The sequence below is a fragment of the Diabrotica virgifera genome, chromosome 7 (genome assembly GCF_917563875.1).
Source record: "Diabrotica virgifera virgifera chromosome 7, PGI_DIABVI_V3a".
Classification (NCBI taxonomy): domain Eukaryota; kingdom Metazoa; phylum Arthropoda; class Insecta; order Coleoptera; family Chrysomelidae; genus Diabrotica; species Diabrotica virgifera.
This window is the reverse complement of record NC_065449.1, coordinates 226,802,064-226,826,230: the sequence shown is the minus strand read 5'-3', so window position 1 is coordinate 226,826,230 and position 24,167 is coordinate 226,802,064. Positions and strand designations below refer to the sequence as shown.

At 32.6% G+C, this 24,167-nt stretch overlaps 2 protein-coding genes across 4 annotated transcripts in view; one reads left to right on the top strand and one right to left on the bottom strand.

Moving 5' to 3' along the window:
* The window catches only part of LOC114333216 (ferritin-2 heavy chain), a 53,475-nt gene that overhangs the window by 1,348 nt on the left and 27,960 nt on the right, over positions 1-24,167 (bottom strand). Inside the window, exons 1-2 of one of the 2 annotated variants that reach the window (XM_028283072.2) lie at positions 4,547-4,714; positions 4,332-4,442 (exon numbers count right to left, since the gene is read on the bottom strand). In XM_028283072.2, the coding sequence (XP_028138873.2) occupies positions 4,332-4,442; positions 4,547-4,553 (118 nt within the window). In that variant the 5' untranslated portion in view covers positions 4,554-4,714. Of the gene's footprint in view, positions 1-4,331; positions 4,443-4,546; positions 4,715-24,167 lie in introns of those variants that run through there. The other variant, XM_050657194.1, reaches the window with a different exon arrangement.
* Positions 7,210-24,167, top strand: part of LOC114333215 (ferritin subunit) — a 73,818-nt gene continuing 56,860 nt past the window's right edge. Inside the window, exons 1-4 of one of the 2 annotated variants that reach the window (XM_028283071.2) lie at positions 7,210-7,502; positions 15,336-15,613; positions 15,747-15,884; positions 18,068-18,399. In XM_028283071.2, the coding sequence (XP_028138872.2) occupies positions 7,436-7,502; positions 15,336-15,613; positions 15,747-15,884; positions 18,068-18,226 (642 nt within the window). In that variant the 5' untranslated portion in view covers positions 7,210-7,435 and the 3' untranslated portion in view covers positions 18,227-18,399. Of the gene's footprint in view, positions 7,503-15,335; positions 15,614-15,746; positions 15,885-18,067; positions 18,400-24,167 lie in introns of those variants that run through there. The other variant, XM_050657195.1, reaches the window with a different exon arrangement.

Genomic DNA, 24,167 nt, shown 5'->3' with positions numbered 1-24,167 from the left:
AAATTTGATTGCTGCAGCGCTTGTGCAGATTTTAGAGGGATTAACCTAGATCGGAGACGGTTTCCAAGAATATCGGGGATGTCGTTGTGGACTAGAAGCTGGCGACTGTCCATTATTTTGTTATATTCTTTAACCAAAACATGTTCGCGGCGTAGATTGAGTGGTACTATATTACTAAGGGTAGGTAGCCACATTGTAGGGGTGGGCTTAATTGTTCCTGTTATACGCATAGCACGGTTTAGTTGAGTGTCAACCAGATGGGTATGCCTGCTATTAAGCCACACTGGTGCACAGTATTCTGCCACCGGATATATCAGGCCAAGAGCAGAGGATATTAAGGTTTATGCTGTGGACCCCATGTAGTGCCACAAAGTTTCTGTATTATATTGTTGCGTGTTTTCAGTTTTGCTGCGTTCTGTCTACAGTAACCCCAAAGTATTTCGGGTATTTATTGTGTTTCAGCAGTTTGTTATTAAAATCAACATTGTTTGTTTTTGTGCTAAAATCAACATTTAAAGTCCTACGTCTATGGCAGCCTAACAAGCAATTAACGAACCCTAGATACTGACGTCATTAGCAGCAATCCATAAACAGGAACGAACCTATGACCTTAAATATTGACTTTAGCTCATTTTAGCTTAAAAATGAAAGAGATCAAAACTGTATAAAATATTCTATCAATTTTTGCTTATGTACATTTATATTGTAAAGTTAATAATAAACGAGATAACTCAATAATGCTTTCCTCTCTTTCACTATTTTCCCCCTTCCCTTAACTAGGAAAATATCGACCGAACGAAAAAATTTACAAAAAGAAATTGTGGAAATCGTATTTACAACAATTTCAACTCTTAGAATCTCAGAAAATGAAGAATAAGAGTAGGGGAGCCCAAGCGGGGATTTTTGCAGTTACTCGAGCGTGTCAGATTATCATATGGGGAGGAACCTGGTACCCTGCAGATGTACCTCTACCATATATTGGCTCTTAACACAGGGAAGATCGTTAAGGGGGACCCGAAAAAAAATCTATCCTTAAAAATACCTACTCGAAATTGTCAGATTAAGATAAGGTAGGTAAGTTAAGTACATGCAAAAGAGTGTATATTGTATATTTCAAAATCTGACGATTTGAGAGGGGCGTAAGGAAATGGGTGAGTCAAAAAGTTTCACAAAAAAAGCGAATATTTCGCGAAATGGACGTCAGATCGAAAAACTAAAAAATACGTCTTCAATATTTTGCCAAAATCTATCGAATGGTACTAAACATGACCCTTCACGGAGAGGGGTGGAGGATAAATTTAAAATTTAAAATACAAACCCCGCAATATTTCGCAAAATGAACATCAGATCGAAAAACTGCAAAATACGACACCCCAACGGAGGTGGGGTGGGGATTACTTTAAAATCTTAAATGGGACCCCCAAATTTTTATTGCAGATTTGGATTCTTTACGTAAAAATAAGCAACTTTTATTCGAGACATTTTTTCTAATTATCGATAGATGGGGCTATAATCGGAAAAAACGATTGTTGGAAATGGAAAATTAAATTAAAAAAAGAATGTGTGTGTACCTTGTACGCACGTAAGAAGATATTCTTCTATTATATAATAGGTAATTTAAACGAAGTAAATATACTTAAAAGGTTATTTGTATTTTATTTAAAAATCAAACTAACTTTCTTATAACAACCAAACTGGTTAACAACCAAAAATAAAAAAAATATGAATCGCCCAGGAATTGAACCCGCGTCATTCCAATCTCAAAGCTAACGCATTACCCACTACTCCAGCGAGGCCCTACGAATTGACATGTGAGTTTCGGATATAATTACACAACACGGCGACATTAGTGTAAAAATGTTATGCTTACATAATATTTTATTATTTTACTACAGAGAAACACAAATCCAAAAACACAAGATTTATAATAAATAATATATATATTCATAATATATATATTCATATATAATAACAGTAATATATTCTTTTAATGACTTATTTGCACGGTTACAGATACATACATACCTATATTGAAAGATTAGCAATGAACTACATACTGTCAGAACTACATACTGTCAGTGTGCGCAGGCGCGCAGATCTATGTACAATTTTACCCCCAATCGATTAGCCGCTAAAGAAGAATATCTTCAAAAATGGAAAGTCCCCAATAAAATGGAAACTTTTTTTGGTTTTAGGACCTAATAATCACAACCCAATAGGACCCCATAACGCTCGAGTGACTGTAAATTTAGTATACTTTGCTCCCCTACCATAAATATTGTAGTTCAGAAGCGATTACGAATGTCCGCATACATATTATGCTCTTCTATATTTTCATATTAAGATAAAATAAACAATAATATCTCGAATAATATGTTCTTATCTCATTCTTGTAGACAAAACACTTCAACGAACGAGTTCATTTCAACGATTGTTTAAAATTATACTTAGATAGTAATAATAATTACATGAGTAACTACGTACTCTAAGCATTGGAAGAGATAAAGGGAAATTCCAACAAGACATTCCTTGATTATTTAGTACAAGCTGATGATGTAATGTATGTCACTACTTTCATGTATGTCATTTTCTTATTAATCACTATATTTAATGGGAATAAATCATAACTTTGCAGTTACAAAACAATTGAGACAAACTCTTCTTGAATATATTTGAAACTTAACGTATGTACGTCACTGAATATTGCGCAGTTAAAGAGACCAATGACTGGAAAAGTGATATTGAAGAGGGGTGACAGGTGACATGAAGATGGAGTACATCTACAGGCAGCGTAGCGTGTCTACTTAAGTTGGAAACATATGGGAAACTTTTTTGTTATTAATTTTACGAAAAAAAGAGTTATTCTTCATAAAAAGTTCTGCATGCTCTACTAAAACCTAAGATTCAATCATCATATATATCAAATTTTATCAATATTGTACGAGGTATGTCAAAAAATATGAATGTCGTTCAAGGGTAAAGTACCTTTATTTCTCTGAATATCGAAAATTCTTATTATGAAAAGTTGTTTGCAATTAAAAACCAAGATAAAATATGTAATTGCATGCTTCTAATTAAAAAAAAAATTACAAATTTTTCTCTTTATGAATACCCAACGTCATTTTTATTTATTACAAATTAATATGATAACTCTTTTATTATTCATTTTACGAAAAAAGTTATTCTTCATAAAAAGCTCTGTATGGTCTAAAATCTAAAATGCAACTATGATATATCACATTTTATTAATTTTATACGAGGTGTGTCAAAAAATATGAATTTCGCTCATGAGTATAGTACCTTTATATTTCACAATATTTCAATTAGAAGGATGTAATTACATATTGAAACATAGTTTTTAATTCTAAACAACTTTTTTAATATCAATTTTCAATATTGTGAAAAATAAAGGTACTTTACTCCTGAGTGAAATTCATATTTTTTGACATACCTCGTATAAAATTAACAAAATGTGATATCTGATGGTTGCATCTTAGGTTTTAGACCATGCAGAACTTTTTAGGAAGTATCCATAAATTTGAGAAAAATTTGGAATTTTTTTTCAAGTGGAAGCATGTAATTGGATATTTGATCTTGGTTTTAAATTCCAAACAACTTTTCATAATAAGAATTTTCGATATTCAGAGAAATGAAGGTACTTTACCCTTGAACGAAATTAATATTTTTTGACAGACCTTGTATAATATTCACAAAATTTGATATATGATGATTGAATCATCATATACCATTGGTTTTAGAGCATGCAGACCTTTTTATGAAGAATAACTTTTTTTCGTAAAATTTCGTAAAAAAGAAGATGGAGGTAGATGTTGGGTACGACTCTACGACTAGAAAGGCGACAAGCTCAGGAACAAAGACTTAAATGGTTTGGTTACGTCAGACTGTTTGGAATGTGTTGCAGAGTGCTTTGGATTTTGGACTGACCAAAATATACCGAGATATATATAACTAGAAAAAGAGAAGGCATGGAACATGAAACGAATTATAGTTGAACGCAACGTGGCGGGCAAAAGATCCAAGGGAAGATCTCCAGTACGATGGTCGGACCAAATAAAGGACATGAATGGTTACTCATTCTCCGAAGCAAAACAACACGTACAGGAGAGAGATAATTGGACAGAAATAGTCGCCACTACATCCTTACGAAGGTGAAAATATAGAAGAACATGAACATTTTTAACCACTGCATGAAGGTATATCTGCTATGATGTACAGAAGGGAAGAAGATATATTTTTTTTTTATTTTTAAGAAGTGCAAAATAGCAATGTTTTTAAAATTTGAGTAATAATAATAATGGTATTATACTTACTCCTCGCAGCAGCTGGATCACATGCGGTAACTGCGTCATTATAACAGCTGTCTTGGGAGGCCAAAGCGGCGACGCAAAAGATGGATAGTACGATGAAAGCCTTCATGATCCCTAAATTAAAAGAAGTATTCATAAATAAAAGAAGTATCCACATTCAAAAATATGTAAAACAGTCAATAAAATGATTATATCCTAAGGAAAAACAGTATACGAACCTGGCATCTCGTCAGCGTAATCATGAATAACAATCAATAAACAAGGTTTTAGTTTTATATTCGTAATAACGCACCAAAAATCAAAATATGAAACGACGTGCGCAACTGTGTCGGGCGCATTAACGTACTTCACAAATTCACAGTATAAGTGCTTTTGTCTTCATTAGATTAAAGTCGATATGGCAGCGTTGCCGTTAATGTATGCATAGAAATAAGTACATCTAAGGTAAAAAATACAACCACTACAATAATATCTATTTGTATACAGGCCCGCCGATAGGGTGGTACAGCCGGTACATTTTAGCGGGGCCCGGCGTCGACCAGACAGACTAAAGACGTATCTAATATTTTTTCCGGTTTTTTTGCTCTTCACTTTATATGCATAATGCGTTTAATTAATAGGTACTCGACTATTTAAGACCTTTACCACTATTTTGAAATATATTTTATTGTTTTATTCTAAAAACGGCGCAAGAAGCCTGCGAGGTTTTTTTATCGATTTACCTAGGCCTAGTAATGACACGACTGATAATTTTGAGCCTGACGAAATATTTCACTGTGAAATATTTAATGTTATCATAGATTGTATAATAAAATATAATAAGCAATTTAACCAGAAGATTTAATGCGGCAAATGAAAATCATTCGCTACTTAACATTTTATGGACATGCCAAGATGAAGATGACGTCAATATTAAGAAAAAAATTGATGTATATATTATATTGCGCGAGTTTTATGAAGAAGACATCAGTGAAGAATTGATAGATGAAATTTTTCATTTTAGAGCGATTTAATGTACAAGGATAATATTGGTGAATCTCAACTTTCTCCAATTTAATAAAATTCAAAATCTTGAATTGGAATCATTATTTCCTACGTCGTTATTGCATTAAGGGAGTAGGTGCAAAATCTTGGTCCAATGCTATTTAAATGCATTCATTTTTTTCAAATCCTGAAAAAACTAATAAATATTTTTGAAAAAATGAAACGCAGAATGAAAGATTACATTATTACCGAGGGCCGAAAGTCCCTTAGAGTAAACAAAAAGTTTCGTTTGAATGAAATATTTAAAATTAAAAATCACACTAAATTTTATCTTTCTTTTTTCACCCCTGTAACTTATTCAAATAAACATTACAGAAGTTTTCAGGAACTTTCGGCCCTTGGTAATAATGTAATCTTTCATTCTGCTTTTAAATTTTTTAAAAATATTTATTAGTTTTGTCAGGATTCGAAAAAAATGAATGCATTTAAATAGCATTGGACCAAGATTTTGCGCCTACCCCCTATAGAATATTTTGCACATTACCAGTGACAGTCGCTGAAAAGGAAAGATGCTTTAGTTGTCTTTCTCGCATAAAAAATGAGATATGAGATCTACAATCAAACAGGATCGGTTAATTTTTTTCTAGCAACTTCGTGCATTGAGAATGACGATAAAATCATGCGATTTTTCGAAAATTATAGACATCTTTGGCAATCGGAAAACTCAGAAAGCACCTGTATTATAAAAATTTTCACTTTTATTATTTTATCACATTTCTATAAGAATTGGACAATTTTTTTTGCTCTTCACTTTGTGCCGGGCGCCCGCTTTTTACTTCTTACCGGGGCCCTCTCATCCCTCTCGGCGGCCCTGTTTGTATAACAAGGGAGGAAAGTGCTACTTTTCCTCCCGAGAATGAAGTTTACTGCCCGACGCGAAGCGGAGGGCTGTATTGAGCAAAATTCAAGAAATTACTAAGCGAAGTAATTAGAAACATCCCAACAATAGGGAATCCATGAAAACTAGAAGAAAAAGTCGTAGAGTTTGAAAATAGGTACATATTATAAACGAAGCTCTAATAAACAGTGTAAGAGAAGAGTCTACAAAGAATATTAAGAAATGATAAAAAATAACCAATTCCGCCATTCCACGGTGAAAACGGAATAGTGTACCCCGTGGAAGAAAACGCTGGTGAAGCTGAAAAAGGGGAAAGCTGACAAAGGTGATGAGGAGGACTCTCGACAGAGAGTGTAGGTACATTAAATTATCACTGAGATGAAGATACTGACTTAATCGAAGAAGTCGAAAAACCACGAAGAAATCGAAGAACCACGAGGAGAAATGCCCAAAGACCAAGAGGGCATAACCACCCCGTCCACCCCAACATCTCCAAGGGAAATAAGAGAGTAATCAGGAGAAGCTCGCGAAAAAAGCACCTGGATCGGACTAAATAGCAAACAGGGTTTTAAAGTACCTGTCTCTCAATCAAAGCTATAGTTTATGTGACAAATACCTATTACAAATGCAATATTGGGATACATTATCTTCCTAAATCGATGGAAAGAAGCCCATGTGATAGTGATTCATAAACTAGGGAAAAACAGCATTTTCCACAAAATTACAGGTCGATTAGCTTATTTCCAGCATTGAGTAACATAGTAGAAAGAGATATACAAACCAGTCTTCAAACCACTGGTGGGAAAGGGGAATTTCCCTATTTTTCCTCCCCTTTTATCCGTCACTGCTTGATGGTTGGTTTTAAAATGATTCTGATTACAATCATCGAATACAACTGTATTCACTCGGTTAGTTAAATGCTTTCCATAACGAATATTTTTTTAAAAACTCTATAAAATATCTAATATGGCAACAATGCAATGATTTTAGATATGAAGGCCTTGCAAATTTTTTATCATTCCCGAGAATCATAGTAAACAAATATGAGATTATTAATCGGTGGTGCTGTGCGCATAATATTGTTTTTATTTATATCGTTGTTTTGCATTGTATTATCATAGTCATCCTTCTGCGCCAGTGAGTGTAAAGGCCGACTATAACGAACAAAATCTTCTTATTTTTCGTTATTTTTCATTTTATAACAAGTTTTGAAAACTGAAACAACATGAAGTCCGTTGGTTTGTTTGTATTTTTGGCTTGCATTGCAGGTTTATATGCTATTCAGCTCAAATGTAAGTGTTAAACTTTGATATACATACTACCTACATATTTTTTATTTGTTTATTTGCGCATTTGTATTTTTTGTTACCATTTGTTATTTTTCAAATTCTATTTGAAATTTGAATTGTGTGGCTATTGCAACTTATGGCGGCATCTTTGAAAACATCAGTTATATTATTTTTAGATCGATGTGATTTCTGGGCTATATGTACTTGTTTCTTCTTTTTCTTCGTGCGCCTCATCATTTAAGGACATTGGCATTCATCACGGCTCATTTTATTCTGTCTGCAGAGGCTTTGAAGAGTTCTTTGTTGTTTTTCTACCCCACTGCTTTAAATTTTTCAACCAGGATGTGCGTCATCTCCCAGGTCCTCTTTTTCCTTCTACGTTCCCCGTTCCCTTGTATAACCAATCGCATCAACTCATATTTTTCATATCTTAGTATGTGACCAAAGTAGGTAGCTCATTTTTCTTTCCTTCACACTTCACAGTGTTGAGTATTTATTTTTTTTCAACACCACATCTTAAAGCAAGCAAGTCTTTTTTTAGTTGCGTTCCTAATTGTCCAGACTTCAACTCCATATGAAAGGACAGAGAATACGTAGCATGTCATTACTTTAAGTCTAATGTCTATTTCCAGTTTTCCATTGAATAATACTGAGTTCATCTTCTGAACCTGGAAAGCACTTCTGGACATCTCAATGTGTCGTTTTATTTCAAGGCTGCGGTCCCAGTTTAGCTCACATCCCAAATAATTGCATCTTGGTAATTTCTTTAAAGCTTTTCCTTTAACGCAGAACTCTTGGTTCTACAGGGTGTCCCAGACTAATTGATCCAGGCTATATCTCTTAAACTTTAAACGAATAGAGATTTTCGAACAGGACAAAAACTGGTCTATTCCATTTGTAATACACTTTAATATGGCGTAGAAAAAATCATTCCCTAAATATTCATCCCTTAGTTACAACCACTAACTTTAATTTTTTTAATAGCACTCTGTATATTTTTTTATAGTTTTGGATGTGGTCTTCTATCGTCTGTTTAACAGATTTTTTAAAAATAAAATCGGTTTGTAAATAATCAAGAAAATATCGGTTTATTTTTTATTTTTTTTTATGTGTCCCAGACTAATTTATCCAGCCTATATCTCTTAAGCGGATACAGATTTTCGAATGGGACAAAAACTGATATATTCCATTTGTAATACACTTTAATAAGGAGTAGAAAAATCATCCCCTAAATATTCATCCCTTAGTTACAACCCATAACATTAATTTTTATTAACTATACCAATAAAAAATAAACTGATATTTTGTTGATTATTTACAAACCGATTTTATTTTTAAAAAATCTGTTGAATAGACGATAGAAGACCACATCCAAAACTATAAAAAATATACAGGGTGCTATTAAAAAAATTAAAGTTAGGGGTTGTAACTAAGGGATGAATATTTTAGGGATGATTTTATCTACGCCATATTAAAGTGTATTACAAACGTAATATATCAGTTTTTTCCCATTCGAAAATCTCTACTCGTTTAAGAGATATAGTCTGGATATTGTCTCCATTCAAATGGCTCTTTTATATTTTCTTCCCATCAATTTATTTTCTCTGCACTTTTAGTCCTGTCGCCAGGGAGGTACAACGGCCTCCTTAATTCAGATGGACTTACCCAAGTTTTTTTTATATATTTTGACCCGCAGAATACGAATTTTTTGGGTAACAGTTGATCCGGATGTCGATAAGATTGTTATAGACAAAGAACTTGAGGAATTACATAACAGTGATTTCTCGCAAAACAAAACATCTTTTTGTATTTTTTGGGTCATTCTAGGCAAAAAATGTTCTGACAAGTTTTTTCGTAGAATGCATAGTTTTCGAGATAACCGCGGTTGAACTTTCAAAAAATCGAAAAATTGCAATTTTTGAACCCGAATAACTTTTGATTAAAAAATGAAGTAGCAATTCTGCTTACCGCATTTGAAAGTTTAAGTCAAAATATATCGGTTTTGATTATTTGCATTGCTAAAAATTTATTATTTTATCGTTAAACAAAACTATAAACACCTAGTGCGTGAGTGATGTTTTCAATGATTTCTCATTTAAAATCGAACGAGTAGGTAGAGTAGCTACAAGTGCAAGCGAGGCAATTTCTACGTAGCACGCGTTAAAACGCATGTATTAGGCACGGGAAACACTATGTGTTTATAGCTTTGTTTAACAATAAAAAAATTAATTTTTAGCAATGCAAATAATCAAAACCGATATAATTTGACTTAAACTTTCAAATGCGGTAAGCAGAATTGCTACTTTACTTTTTAATCAAAAGTTATTCGGGTTCAAAAATTGCAATTTTTCGATTTTTTGAAAGTTTAACCGCGGTTATCTCGAAAACTATGCATTCTACGAAAAAAACTTGTAGGAATATTTTTTGCTTAAAATGACCCAAAAAATACCAAAAGATGTTTTGTTTTGCGAGAAATCGCTGTTATGTAATTCCTCAAGTTCTTTGTCTATAACAATCTTATCGACATCCGGATCAACTGTTACCCAAAAAATTCGTATTCTACGGGTCAAAATATATAAAAAAACTTGGGTAAGTCCATCTGAATTAAGGAGGCCGTTGTACCCCCCCTGGCGACAGGACTATTTATTTTCTCCAATATGCCAGTTGTTTCTTTAATTTTCCTGTAGGTATATCAATGATGTATCTATAACGATTTCGAGTGATTCAAATAAATTGTGGAATGAAGTTCTCATAGTTTTCTTCATCCTCAGTTCATCGAATGAGAAAATTCTTTCACATCTGCTCCAAAATTCGTATATATGCTCCAAAATTGAAAAAAAAAGTTGTTTGGTTTTTTACCAATAACTCCGTCTATTTTAAAGATACCGTATCCATTCAAAAATCATTTTAAAGGAAATTTGAAGGACTATACATACAGTGGCGTAACAATCTCCGTCGGCCCCCCCGAAGACTTGGAAATGGGGCCCCCTTTAAAAAATTACTAAATGCGACATGTGTAACAAATACCTATATGTGTTACAGCCCAGTAAATCAACGTAAAATATGACGATACCGTGTAATTTTCAGTGTCACCACCGAAGTGGTCAACTCAAGACTTTTCGAGTTATTTATGAGTAAAAATGTTTATTGTTCAACAAAAAACCACTTTTTTAGGCGAGTTTTCGCAAATAATTCAAAGAGTAAGTATTCGATCGAAAAGAATATTGTTAGCAAAAATGTATCTAGCTTATAAAAAAAATTAAACAAAAATGAAGTCTATCGACTCAGTAAAAGAAAACTTATAGCTCGTGAAAAGTTTTTCTTATTCGTCAAATTCCAAATCGAATATTTCAACGTGAAATAACCAAAAAATGAAATACTGTTCGGGGAAACTCATTAGAACTTTTTTAAAGTGTTTAAAAGAAGCTATATTTTTTACAAAAGTTTCTAGCATCAAAACTAAGCCAGTTACGCTCTAAATACAGTTAATCCTATTTTTTGGTAAAAAATTGTAAAAATCTCCCCCTATTTAGCACCCAAAATGAAACTAATCATTATCGCCTTACAAATTACCTAACTTTTATATACGACCTGTAAGTTTCACCGGTTCAAAGTGCTTATTTTTAAAGGGTTCTAGTTGAAGGGTTTGAACGAGTCACTAATCACGAGTATGTATATGCAAATTTTAAACACCATGTTTTAACCAATTTTTGTCTTACAGAAAATCAAAATAAAGCCAAAGTATTTATAAAAACAAGACCTATCTACATTTCTTTACTCTTTGAGATTTTTCGTATCACTAATACTTTTTAAGTTATTATGAAAAAAAGGCATTTTTCCAAAATAAAAAAACTTAAATTTTTTCAAAAATAAGAACTTTGAACCAGTCAAACTTACAGATCATATAAACAATAAATATTTAAAGTAAATGGTAAAGAGCTAATGATAAATTTTATTTGGGGTGCGAAATAGGGGCAGATTTTCACGATTTTTTTTACCAAAAAAGGGGCCAACTTTATTTTGAGCGTAACTCGTATAGTTTTGGTGCTATAAACTTTTATAAAAAATAAAAATAAAGCTTTTTTTGAAACATTTAAAAAAAGTTTTTAGAGTTTTTCCCGAAAATTGCTTAATTTTTTTGGTTATTTCAGGTTGAAATATTCGATTTGGAATTGGACAAATAAGAATATTTTTTCATGAGCTTCAACTGTACTTTTACTGTGTCGATAGACTTCATGAATAAGTACACCATTTTCTGTATCTTATAAGCTACATTTTTGCTACAAATATTTTTTCGATATCTAATATTTAATTCGATAAATACTTATTTTTGAGATATTTTCGAAAAACCGGTCTGAAAACGTTGTTTTTTTTTTGAAAAATAAATATTTTCACTCGCAAATGACTTGAAAAGTATTAGCATAGATAGAGAAACTCTATAGAAGAACAAAAGTTGCTTATAATTAGTCAATTTATACATTCCTGGACTTATTTTAAACGTATGTTTTTCATCCCAAGGAGGGGTGTCAACCCCGAAGTAAAAGCAACCAACGGCATAAATCCAACTTTGAAGTGGAGTGTAACTAGAAACTATATAAATATAAATTGTCAAGCAAATACGTCCATTGTGACGGTGATAATTTCACTCCAAAACTGTCATTTACTGAGCTATTGGTGTATTCATGCATTGTTTAAGACGACTTACATTTTTCATCTTTATTGCTATAGAATAAAATAGAACAAAAATTATTATTGTAAATGATTACATTAGCATTATTCCATGATATTAACAACTTTCTTCGTGCACTATCTACTATCAGCGAATATCTACAATTTTATTAATTCGGATGGACAACTTCATTTTCAATACTGCACTGCTTAAAAAACGTATGTATGCAAATAATATAACAGCACATTTTTACATATTATATTAGACAACAAGATGGGGACCTTGACATATTGGGGCCCCCGTAAGCTTCATGCTACGGGGGCCTCTGTTACGCCTCTGGATAATTGTATCGAAATACTAAACGTAGGTAAAGATTAAAGAGAAAACCCATTTCTAGATTTAGAAATATTGTTCTAGAGATTATTCATTGGAATAATACTCTACATGTCATCAGCTTCATTGTCAGAAAAAACGCTTATTGCCTAATGGGCAGATTGCAGATCTCTCAAGGAGTTAATAAAAAAAAAAAAGAAATATTGTTCTAAAATTCGGCAAATTGCAATCCTCGATTTTTTCAATAGTCACGTACAAAGCATTATAGTTTAATGTCGTTACCATAAAATTTCGTTAGGCCGGAAGGGATTAAGTTTCTAGATATTATGAGATGATTCACTTGGCAAATACGTCTATTTATAAATTTACGTTTTTAATTTTAAACACACGACGTAAAATAATATAACAATAACAGATTTTTACATAATATCGGATGACAAGATGGGGCCCCTAAGCGATTGGGGCTTCACGCTGCGGGGACCTCTGTTACGCCCCTGTATACATATACAACCGTATTGATTACATCAATTGAAAATCTTTAGTTTGTAAAAGGTAAAGGTTTAAAGAGCGCAAGCAAGGTGATAGTCGTGCGCTATCAACCTAACTGAAAGTAGTGATATCTGTGACAGTTTTTATGCTACAGTATTGAACAAAATAATTTTCCGCAAATCGCCAGGAAATTTTGACATTCCTGTCAAAATTTCTTGAAGAAAAAGTCAGGACTTCCTTACTGTAAGGAAATGTCATTTCCTTACTGTAAGGAATAGCTATTTGTATAACAAGGGAGGAAAGTGCTTCTTTTCCTCCCGAGAATGAAGTTTACTGCCCGACGCGTAGCGGAGGGCAGTAATCATTCAAGGGAGGAAAAGGCACTTTACTCCCATGTTATACATATGGTTTTTCCACCTTCCTCAAATAACAAGTCATTTTATCATTTTTACTTAATTTATTTATGTAACTAACCAACAAAATTTATTAGAACTAAAACTAGCAAGTAGGTACAATATAACTGTCAACTGTCAAATATAAGTCAAATTATTAATGTAAACATTGTTAAATCAGAATAACAATTTACTGTTTTTTACCATTCTGCAAAATACAGAGTGTTTTTAAATAAACGTTAAAATGTATAGATACTTACGTAATAGAAAATAGATATTGTACAGGGCGTCAATAAGTTATATTTCATGAATGAAATACCATGACGTCACTTTTACTTTTCCTCCCTAGGGAGGAAAAATATTTTCCTCCCTAGGGAGGAAAAGTACAACTTTGCTCCCTACAATCAGGTCCGGAAAAGTATACTTTCGGTAGAGGTAGGTGGAAAATGATATTTCCGTACAGTTGTTAGTGTTCTACATAAATGATAGAAAACACATTGCTTATAAGGAATTAATTTATATTTTGAAAACATCAAGTCATTGCTGAATACATTTTTAAGATCAATTTGTTATATTTACAGTAATTTGACAGTTAGTACAATTATTGAACATTGGAGGAACACTCTTAGAACTATGAGAAACATTTTGGACAACATGCAGGGTGGAAGGGTCATTTTGTTGAATATTTTGTACTGTGAAAATTTTATTTGCCACCTCAACCTTATTGTTAAGCGATTCTTCGATATATCCTTCAGCAACGTTTGATGACTTCCATCCGCCATGCCTCTTTAAACTAGTTATGTCGGCACCAGAGTCAACCAATATTTAATTAATTTTAATATTTAATTTTAATATTTAATTTTAATATTTAATTTTAATATTTAATTAACAACATTTTCTGAGAAAGAACTCGTATTTTTATTCATGCGATAATCCATAAAACGTCTGTATGCATTTTCGTACTTTTCTCTTGATTTCTTTGGCAATAATTCTAATGAAGCAGTATTCACTGCCTCAACCAGCTCTGGAGGAGTCCCAGGAATGGAAATTTCATCATCACTTATCATTTTACTTTCGAGAACACCAGCAATTAAATTTATAAGCGTCAAGTTTGACAATTCAACCTCAATACGTTTCCATAGTAACCCAAGTAATTTTATTAGGAATTTCAAAGCACCATTTATTTGGGAATAAAATTATCGCGTTTTTTTTAAATCAATCAATATCTGTCGAATTTTAAACGATTTGCGGAAAAATAGTATGTTTACCTCGTAGGAAAAGCCACATTCCTGGACTCTGTGTTGCTAAGTCTCGGCTTGCGCCTCGACTTAGCAATCTTCACAGTCGTCCAGGAATGTTAAGCTTTTCCTACCCGGTAAACAATGTACTATTTTTTTTTTCAAAAAACCCTACATTTTTGTACTGAATTATTTTTGTCGTTTCTCTGATCATTTTCAGTTACACGGAGAAAAAGGCAGAATTTTAAAATGGCAATTGAAAATCTTTAGTTTTTAAAAGGTAAAGGTTTAAAGGCCGCAAGAAAGGTGATACTCGCGCTATCAACCTAACTTAAAGTAGTGATTTCTCTGACAGTTTTTATGCTACAGTAATGAACAAAATTAAAAATTTTGTCAAAAAAATCCGATATTTTTATACTGAATCATTTTTTCGTTTCTCTGATCATGATCGAGTTACACGGAGAAAAATGTAAATTTTTAAGAAAATTTGAAAAGGCGCTCCATTATTTGATATTACTTTTTTCAAAGACCATGCTTATTAAACCAGTCCAACTTTTTGAGCATGGAAATAACACTAAAATAAAAGGTATTGCAGATAAAAAGCAGCCTTTACTCATTACAATTTTTACTCATTTATATGTACTCATTCATTTCCGTATAACTCGTGGCTTAATATTTTTAGCACTTAACATCTCATAAATTACAACTGTTTTAGGTGCCCACCAAGAACTGAACATTCCTAATGAATGGATCGATATGCACAAAGAATGTGTGCACAAAATGAGAGGTCAAGTTGAAGAGGAACTTAAAGCTTCAATGCAATACATGGCCATGGGTGCCCATTTCTCGAAAGACACCATAAACAGACCAGGTTTTGCTGACTTGTTCTTCGATGCTGCCAGCGAAGAAAGAGAACATGCCATCAAATTGATTCATTATTTGCTCATGAGAGGAGAACTTACATCCAACCTGAGCGAACTCATTAAAAGAAATGTAAGTTTGATTCTCAACTCGTTTTAAAATTTCAGTTTTTTATCTTAAGATCATAACACGTAACTAGGTACCTACCTATTTAGTCATGTTCCAATACACATTGGCCTAACTTTTAAATTTACTTTTCTTTTAGCTTGTGCCTTCAGTTACCACTTGGGACAATGGTGTAAGTGCCTTAAAACAAGCTCTTCAGTTGGAAGCTTCAGTTACTAGGAAGATCAGAGATGTTACCAAAGTTTGTGAAGAAGCTGAATCTTTCAACGATTATCATGTAAGTTTTTCTTGTTTATTCTTTTTAAGATAACCAAAAAATGCATTTACATACTTCATAAATTCACAATCTCCTTCTTCATGCTTTTATAATTTATTATATTGCATATTGGAGACGAGAAATGCCAAATTTAAAATGAGATGAACAATGTTTTGTTCAAGGTCAGGTGGGGTAAGTGTGTATCCGGGGTAAGTGTGTAAAGTCAAAATATATTTTAATATGGTTATATACTAGTGTCGCCATCTATGATTCATTAAAGAAGAATACAAATGCTTACAAGTTCAACTGAAACCAAGATTCGCTTTGCTTTTATTTAACTAGAAAAGTGTCATTCTGTCTGAACCTAACGTTAAGTGCGCATTTCATGCTAGACGTGCCATTTAAAAACAAGTACCATCGGCATTCTCTGTTGAATATTTAAATAGCTAACGATAGAATGAACATTCTACTTTTACACACTTACCCAGATTCCATTTATGTTGATTCATGGCTAAAAAATAAATCGTAAACACACTTCCCCCATTTGAAGAGAGAAGTGTGTACTACGGACATAGTCTAAAAAATTAAAATATGATGACGTCATTGCCGTGGAAAGTTATAAAATGAAGCAGTTGTAGGTAATACATATTAAAATATTAGGTTCAGATCTTACTTGGTCTCAAAATGCGGTATGTAAATATACAACTTTTAATATTTTAAAAATGAATAACCATTTTCAATTTCGCTGCAAAACGAAAATACAGCCGAACCATATTCTAGTCCAATCAGAGAGTGCTGCAAGCACCCCTACCGGTTTCGAAACTTATTAGTCTCTCATCAGGAGGCACACATATGCTGCTCTCCCTGATCCAACCAAAACAAACCCCAGCGTGCAGTCCCGGATTGCAGCGAACGAAATGGCATAGATGCCCTAGCGGCAACTGCTAGCAAAAATACTAAGTTTTCACTCTAATGGCATATAAAACAACATAATGCTATTCTACACCCCACCAGAATGAAAACAATGGGAACCTTCTCTGGTTACACCTCCGAGGCTTCTACAATTTGCAAGCCATACGGATGCTGAGACTAAGGAAGATGAGGGAATTCTACAATTTACAATTCACGTCCCATCTGCTCAGCGCGGTAAAGTTCCAACGAGAATGGTTCCCTTCATACTCCACACAGAGTAAATGTAAATCAAAAATGAATATCCATTTTCAATTTCGCTGCAAAACGAAAATACAGCCGAACCATATTCTAGTCCAATCAGAGAGTGCTGCAAGCACCCCTACCGGTTTCGAAACTTATTAGTCTCTCATCAGGAGGCACACATATGCTGCTCTCCCTGATCCAACCAAAACAAACCCCAGCGTGCAGTCCCGGATTGCAACGAACGAAATGGCATAGATGCTCTAGCGGCAACTGCTAGCAAAAAGACTAAGTTTTCACTCTAATGGCATATAAAACAACATAATGCTATTCTACACCCCACCAGAATGAAAACAATGGGAACCTTCTCTGGTTACACCTCCGAGGCTTCTACAATTTGCAAGCTTCTACCATTCTCGTTGGAACTTTACCGGGCTGAGCAGATGGGACGTGAATTGTAAATTGTAGAATTCCCTCATCTTCCTTAGTCTCAGCATCCGTATGGCTTGCAAATTGTAGAAGCCTCGGAGGTATAACCAGAGAAGGTTCCCATTGTTTTCATTCTGGTGGGGTGTAGAATAGCATTATGTTGTTTTATATGCCATTAGAGTGAAAACTTAGTATTTTTGCTAGCAGTTGCCGCTAGGGCATCTATGCCATTTCGTTCGTTGCAATCCGGGACTGCACGCTGGGGTTTGTTTTGGTTGGATCAGGGAGAGCAGCATATGTGTGCCTCCTGATGAGAGACTAATAAGTTTCGAAACCGGTAGGGGTGCTTGCAGCACTCTCTGATTGGACTAGAATATGGTTCGGCTGTATTTTAGTTTTGCAGCGAAATTGAAAATATTTCTATTTATTTCGAATATATTGAAAATAAGTCTTTTTAATATTTTGTTACACACCCCACCTGACCTTATATTTTATTAATATACGACATATATGACAGAAGCCCGAAACAAATGAGAAGCGTTGAAAAGTCCTATTGACGCCATTAATTTTGAAATTTATATATATTTCGTAGATATGTAGTATTAATACATTTATTGTTTTAGCTTGTCGACTACCTGGCAGGCGACTTCTTAGGAGAACAATACCATGGACAAAGAGACCTCGCCGGAAAAGTATCCGATTTACAAAAGATGATGGCAGAACACGGAGCACTTGGAGAATGGCTTTTTGACAAGAAACTTCAAAATAAAGCCATCGTATAAATGTTATAGTTCTATACTTAAGTATTTAAACTAGTTTTTCTTTTACCAACATAAAACTCCGTATTAGATCATAAGTCTATCTTTTCGTAAATCTTAGTGTTACCATTATGTATTATTAAAAAAAAGTTTCGGAATTATAACAAAAATAAAGACAAATTTTATTGAAATAACAATCACATTGACTTTTATTTTTACACATGTGTAAATATCAAGGGAACAGGTCAACCTGACATTAGGTAGTAAACAGAAAAAATAAAGCATTAAGTAAAAGAAAATGTCCAAGATTTCTTAAGCAAAGACCTAAAAATTAATACAAAGATACAAAGTGCAAGGAAAATTGGGAATAATCTGCTTGAGGTTCTAAATGCAATGGATAAAGAGACCATAATGAAAAGCAAAAGTAAACTAAGAGAAATTAAGGGAAAACAAAACATGGAAACAATCCATGAAATTGAATTGAATGATCACATAGTAACAGAAATATCTACAGAGGAAAAAATAGAAAGTGAAATAGAGGACTAAAAAAATAAAATCCCAGGAATAACAGAAATATCATCTGAAATGATAACAGCAGGAGTGAAAAAGCTACATAAAGATATACATCAACTGATAAAAAGCATATGGAAACAAAAAGAGGGCCAAAGCAAAGATATGCCCAATACACAAAAAGGGGGTAAAACCAGAGCAAATTTTAACAAAATGAGAAAAGTTCTCTGCACAAAAGATTTGAAGTTAAAAGGAACTACAACGTTAACGGGGTTTTATTATTTCATATGATCAATGGACATCTATATATGAAAAAACCGCGGAGTGCTACCATTTAAAGGGGTGCGTTTTTGAGATATGGGTGAATTAGTCCCTGGGCACAGGTTACATTAGGGTGAGTTCTATGCACTTTTGGTACAAACATATCTACATAAAAATTGTTCCTGGTTAAATTTCCTATCTAAATATCACTTTTTAAAGTTATTGATACCTTTTTACAAAAATATATTCAAAAGAAAAAGCACAAAGAAACTCAAAAGAAAGAAATTTTGTTTTTTGTCCCATAACTTTTGTCCACGAGAATATAGGTATAGACATTGCTTAAAAGAAAAAACACCTACATATTTCTTCTTTAAAATGTTGTTTAGTAGAGGTAATTAGGATTTATAGTTTTCGAAATATGATTTTTCAAAGTTCGCCACTCACAGCAATTTTGGGCAATTTTCCTTGTTATTTCGCAAATATTGTTCTGTAACTTTTTTTCTACGTAACTTTAGGTATATGCAACGGTACACGTAATAGGAATAGAAATCAATTACCTTTAAAACGGTCTACTTTATAATGTTGTACGACTTTTTTTAAAGAGACTATGGTTTTTCAAGGTTTTATAATTTTAACGATTTTTTATAATATATAAAAATAAAATAATATTATTATACAGTATATTATATAATATTATATTATATATAGTATATATAATATAACATTATATTATACATTATATATAATTATATACCTAATACCTAATATATAAAAAATATAATTTTTTAAATTTTTTACGATTATTTTTGAAATTTCTCAATATAACTTTTTTTTCTTGTACATGAATATACTATATATTGCTCAATATAGAGGGCTTACTTTCTGTTCTTTAAAATGGTGTATCATCTATATTTAAATATTTAATGAAAACCGAGTGATTCCTTGATTTTTTTTTACCTGTATTATTTAAAATTATTTCTTTTACAAAAATTACATAAACATTAGTCTTAGTAAACATCACTTTAGTTAAAATTATTTAAACGTTGACATTTAAAAAATTTTCAAAATCAAAAATCCATCTCTTCGTTAGCATTAGCTTCAATATCTTCCTCTGACACCTCAGATATCTTAGAGTTCCCACAATTAGTACCCATGCACATGCACCCTTTGCAGAATATTGAACAACCAATTCTTATCTTCCTACAACCGCAGTTTTTTGTACATCCTTTGGTACATTTACATGCTATTTTTCAAGCAAAGCTTGTGGTGCAGGAGCTTTGACAGTAAATATTGGAATTAATCCATATTTTGAAGTTTGCCCGGCCGAGTCAAGTGGATCCAAAGTATTACCTATAAAAAATAAGATTCAATCATAACACACAATCACATAAAAAAGTTATAATGAGGAATTTAAAAAATAATCCTAAAATCAAAAATCGTTGCAAGTACTTATTACTGAAAAAGCATATCTTATTCAAAAATAATCCTAGAATTTTTTATAATACACCATTTTAAAGTAAACAAAATAAGCTTTATTTTTTATTATATAATATATACTATATAATATATAATAAATAATCGTAAAAAATATAAAAACTCGTTAAAAGTATAAAGTCTTGAAATAGATAACCTCTTTAAAAGAAGTCGGACAACATAATACAGTAGAACATTTTAAAGGTAATGGATTTCTATTCCTTTTACATGTAACATTGCATATGCCTAAAGTTACGTAGAAAAAAGTTACAGAACAATATTTGCGAAATAACAAGAAAATTGCCTAAAATTGCTGTGAGTGGCGAATTTTGAAAAATCATATTTCGAAAACTGTAAATCCTAATGACCTCTACCAAGCATCATTTTAAAGACAAAATATGTAAGTTTTTTTCTGTGAAGCAATATCTATACCTATATCTCCGCAGACAAAAGCTATGGGACAAAAAACAAAATTTCTTTCTTTTGGGTTTCTTTGTGCTTTTTCTTTTGAATATATTTTTGGAAAAAAAGGTATCTTTGACTTTAAAAAGTTATATTTAGATAAGAAATTTAACCAGGAACAATTTTTATGTAGACGTGTTTGTACCAAAAGTGCATAGAACTCACCCTAATGTAACCTGTGCCCAGGGACTAATTCACCCATTTCTCAAAAACGCACCCCTTTAAATGGTAGCACTCCGCGGTTTCTTCATATATAGAGATTCGTTGACCATATGAAATAATAAAACCCCGTTAACGTTGTAGTTCCTTTCTATAGTACATAATCAATAGCCTATAAGATGAGTTATGTTGGCTGGGTGCTACATTTTCTCGACTTTGTTTTAGTGAATGGGAGCTGGGATCTTGAATGCGACATCAATGAAAAAACCAGAATCATTCGAGCTGTTGGTGTACAGAAGAATTCTGAAAATATCGTGGACAGAACACGTCACAAACAAAGAGGTTCTGAGAAAGATGAATAAAGAAGTGGAAATCTTAAATACCATCAAAACAAGAAAATTACAATATATCTCGGACATATTACACGTGGAGAGAGATCCAACTTGCTCCAATTGATTATGCAGGGAAAGATTCAAGGAAAAAGAAGAATTGGGAGACGCAGAATATCGTGGCTGCACAACCTGAGAGAACGGTACGTACATCAAATGAACTTTTCAGAGCAGCCGTCTCCAAAGTCCGAATAGCTATGATTATTGCCGAGCTCCGTCGCGGAAATGGCACTTAAAGAAGTAGAAGTAGTTTACAACGAGAGATCAAATATTTGAGCTAAAAGAAATCCAGACTATGGGAAACAAACAAAACAGTAGTATGTTCTGTTCATTAACATTAAGCAAGCCCATGACAGGGTAAAAAGACAACCGATATACGAACTAATGAAAGAGCTGGGACTACCAAGTAAAATCGTCAAGATGATAAAAATGAGTATGTAAACACAATAACTTGGATCATAAATCAAATAATTTTGACTTGTAAAAGTCGATTCAGTGTATCGCACCATCGATAGAAAATTTAAAAATAGATATACATTATACCACTGAGTATTAGGTATTTTTTACAAAGCGGTACAGTAGACAGTACTGTAGACTAGCGAGAAGTTTTATACTGTTTTTTGTATTTTTAAAATTTAGCACATTATATACACTTTTACCACATACCGCATTATATAAAATACTTATATTTTCCCCCATTTTAACTGCCTATAACTTCTAAACGGCTCAAGATAGAAATATGCGGATTTCGCTGAAATGTTTTATTTTAGTAAAAACTTTGTCTGAATGGATTGAGTTTTTTTTATATCGCTTTCAATTACGAAAAAAAAAAATGGCGGATTTTTGAAAAAAATTTTGTTGACTTTTTTTAATATAACACCCAGTATCCCCCTCCTCAGTCGTTTCCTCATTGCTGAGTGTCGTGATTCCCTATAATACGAGCAACTATCTCTTTCCATCGGCTTCTGTCCTGAGCTTCCCTCATGGATTCAGAGAATGTTTTTGCACTGGCTTTCTGTACTTGATCCGTCCATCGAGTAGGTGAGCGACCTCTACTTCTGCGCCCTTCAACATTTCCCGAAATTATAAGTCTCTCAGTACAGTATACACCCAGTATATTTTTTTGTAAATTGAAAGAAAGCTCATTCACCTATCCTGCGATATATAGGTTTTTAAAATCGGTTGTCAAATGACTGAGTAATTAATTTTTAAAATGAGAGGTGCAACGTGGATCACGCAATTAAGTAACATATAGTCCGTCCGCTATAACTTTTCCCATGCGGTACGATTCATTTTCAATCAAATTAAGTCAAAACATAAATTGAAACGAAGGTCGATGTGTATATACATTTTGTATACTGTATACTATATACTAAACACATCGGCGTACGTTTCACTTTCTGTTTTGACTTAATTTGATTGAAAATGAATCGTACCGCATGGGAAAAGTTATAGACGGACTATAACTAAGCAAATTGATATTATGTTCTGTGATTTCCACATTGCATCTCTCATTTTAAAAATTAATTGCTCAGTCATTTGACAACCGATTTTAAAAAACTTTATATCACTGGATAGGTAAATGACCGTTCTTTCAATTTACAAAAAAATATACTGGGTGTTTCAATAAAAAAAAGTCAACGTTTTTTTTTCAAAAATCCGCCATTTTTTATTTAAAAGCGATATAAAAAATTCAATTCCTTCAAACAAAACTTTTACTAAAATAAAACATTTCAGCGAAAACCGCATATTTCTATCTTAAGTCGTTTAGAAGTTATATGCAGTTAAAATGGGGGAAAATATAACTTGACACCCGGTATAGTTCTAACGGGTACTCACAGTCCTTCAAAAAATGTACAGATGCATATGAAATGATTCGTTTTCTTACATTTATTACACCAAAAACCATATTTTAATTTGTACATGTCTTTTGTCTGACTGCAGATAAATGTCAATAATTTCGAATTTTATATTTAAACTGTTCTTCAATTAATCCAACCTTTTTAGCAAATATTAGATTAATTCCGCATTATTTGTGTAATTAATAAGATAAAACGCTGCCATTTTGTCAGAATAAAAGCAAAACATACTAAACTTGTTTTAAATTTTGGTTTCACATGTCATAAATACCTATTCACAGCAAATTATTAATTTGCAAAATTGATTATTTTGTCGAATATCAACCACCCTTTGTATTATAATCCAGGATTCTAATAAAAATTACTTAGAAATATATAGTTTTCTTTTATAATTAAATGAAATGTTTACATTTGTATAACGGACTCACCTTGTTGAGTAAATTGACCCTTCCATCTATTTCACATGTCGCTGTTGGTCATAACGATGTTTCAGTTTACTGTAGAGAAAAATGAATACATCACTACGAAAATTTCAAGGATTTTTTAAAAGTTCATTATTATTCCAGTATGTGACTCAGATGACATAAAGTCAGTGATCAAAAACTCATAGATATTCATGCTCTTATCTCTTATGTGCCTACTATGATGATGAATGGACCTGGGTTTCAATCAACTACGATGAATGGACCTAAAACAGTTTTGTAAAGTATATTTGCCATATAAATGTCAAGCAAAAAGTACAACCATCTGCAGTCATTGAAATAAACTTACGTGCATAGAAATCAGACCACTTAAAAATTTGGTCATTTTTGATGTCTCATATTTCCTAAACCTTTTGACCGATTTAAGTGA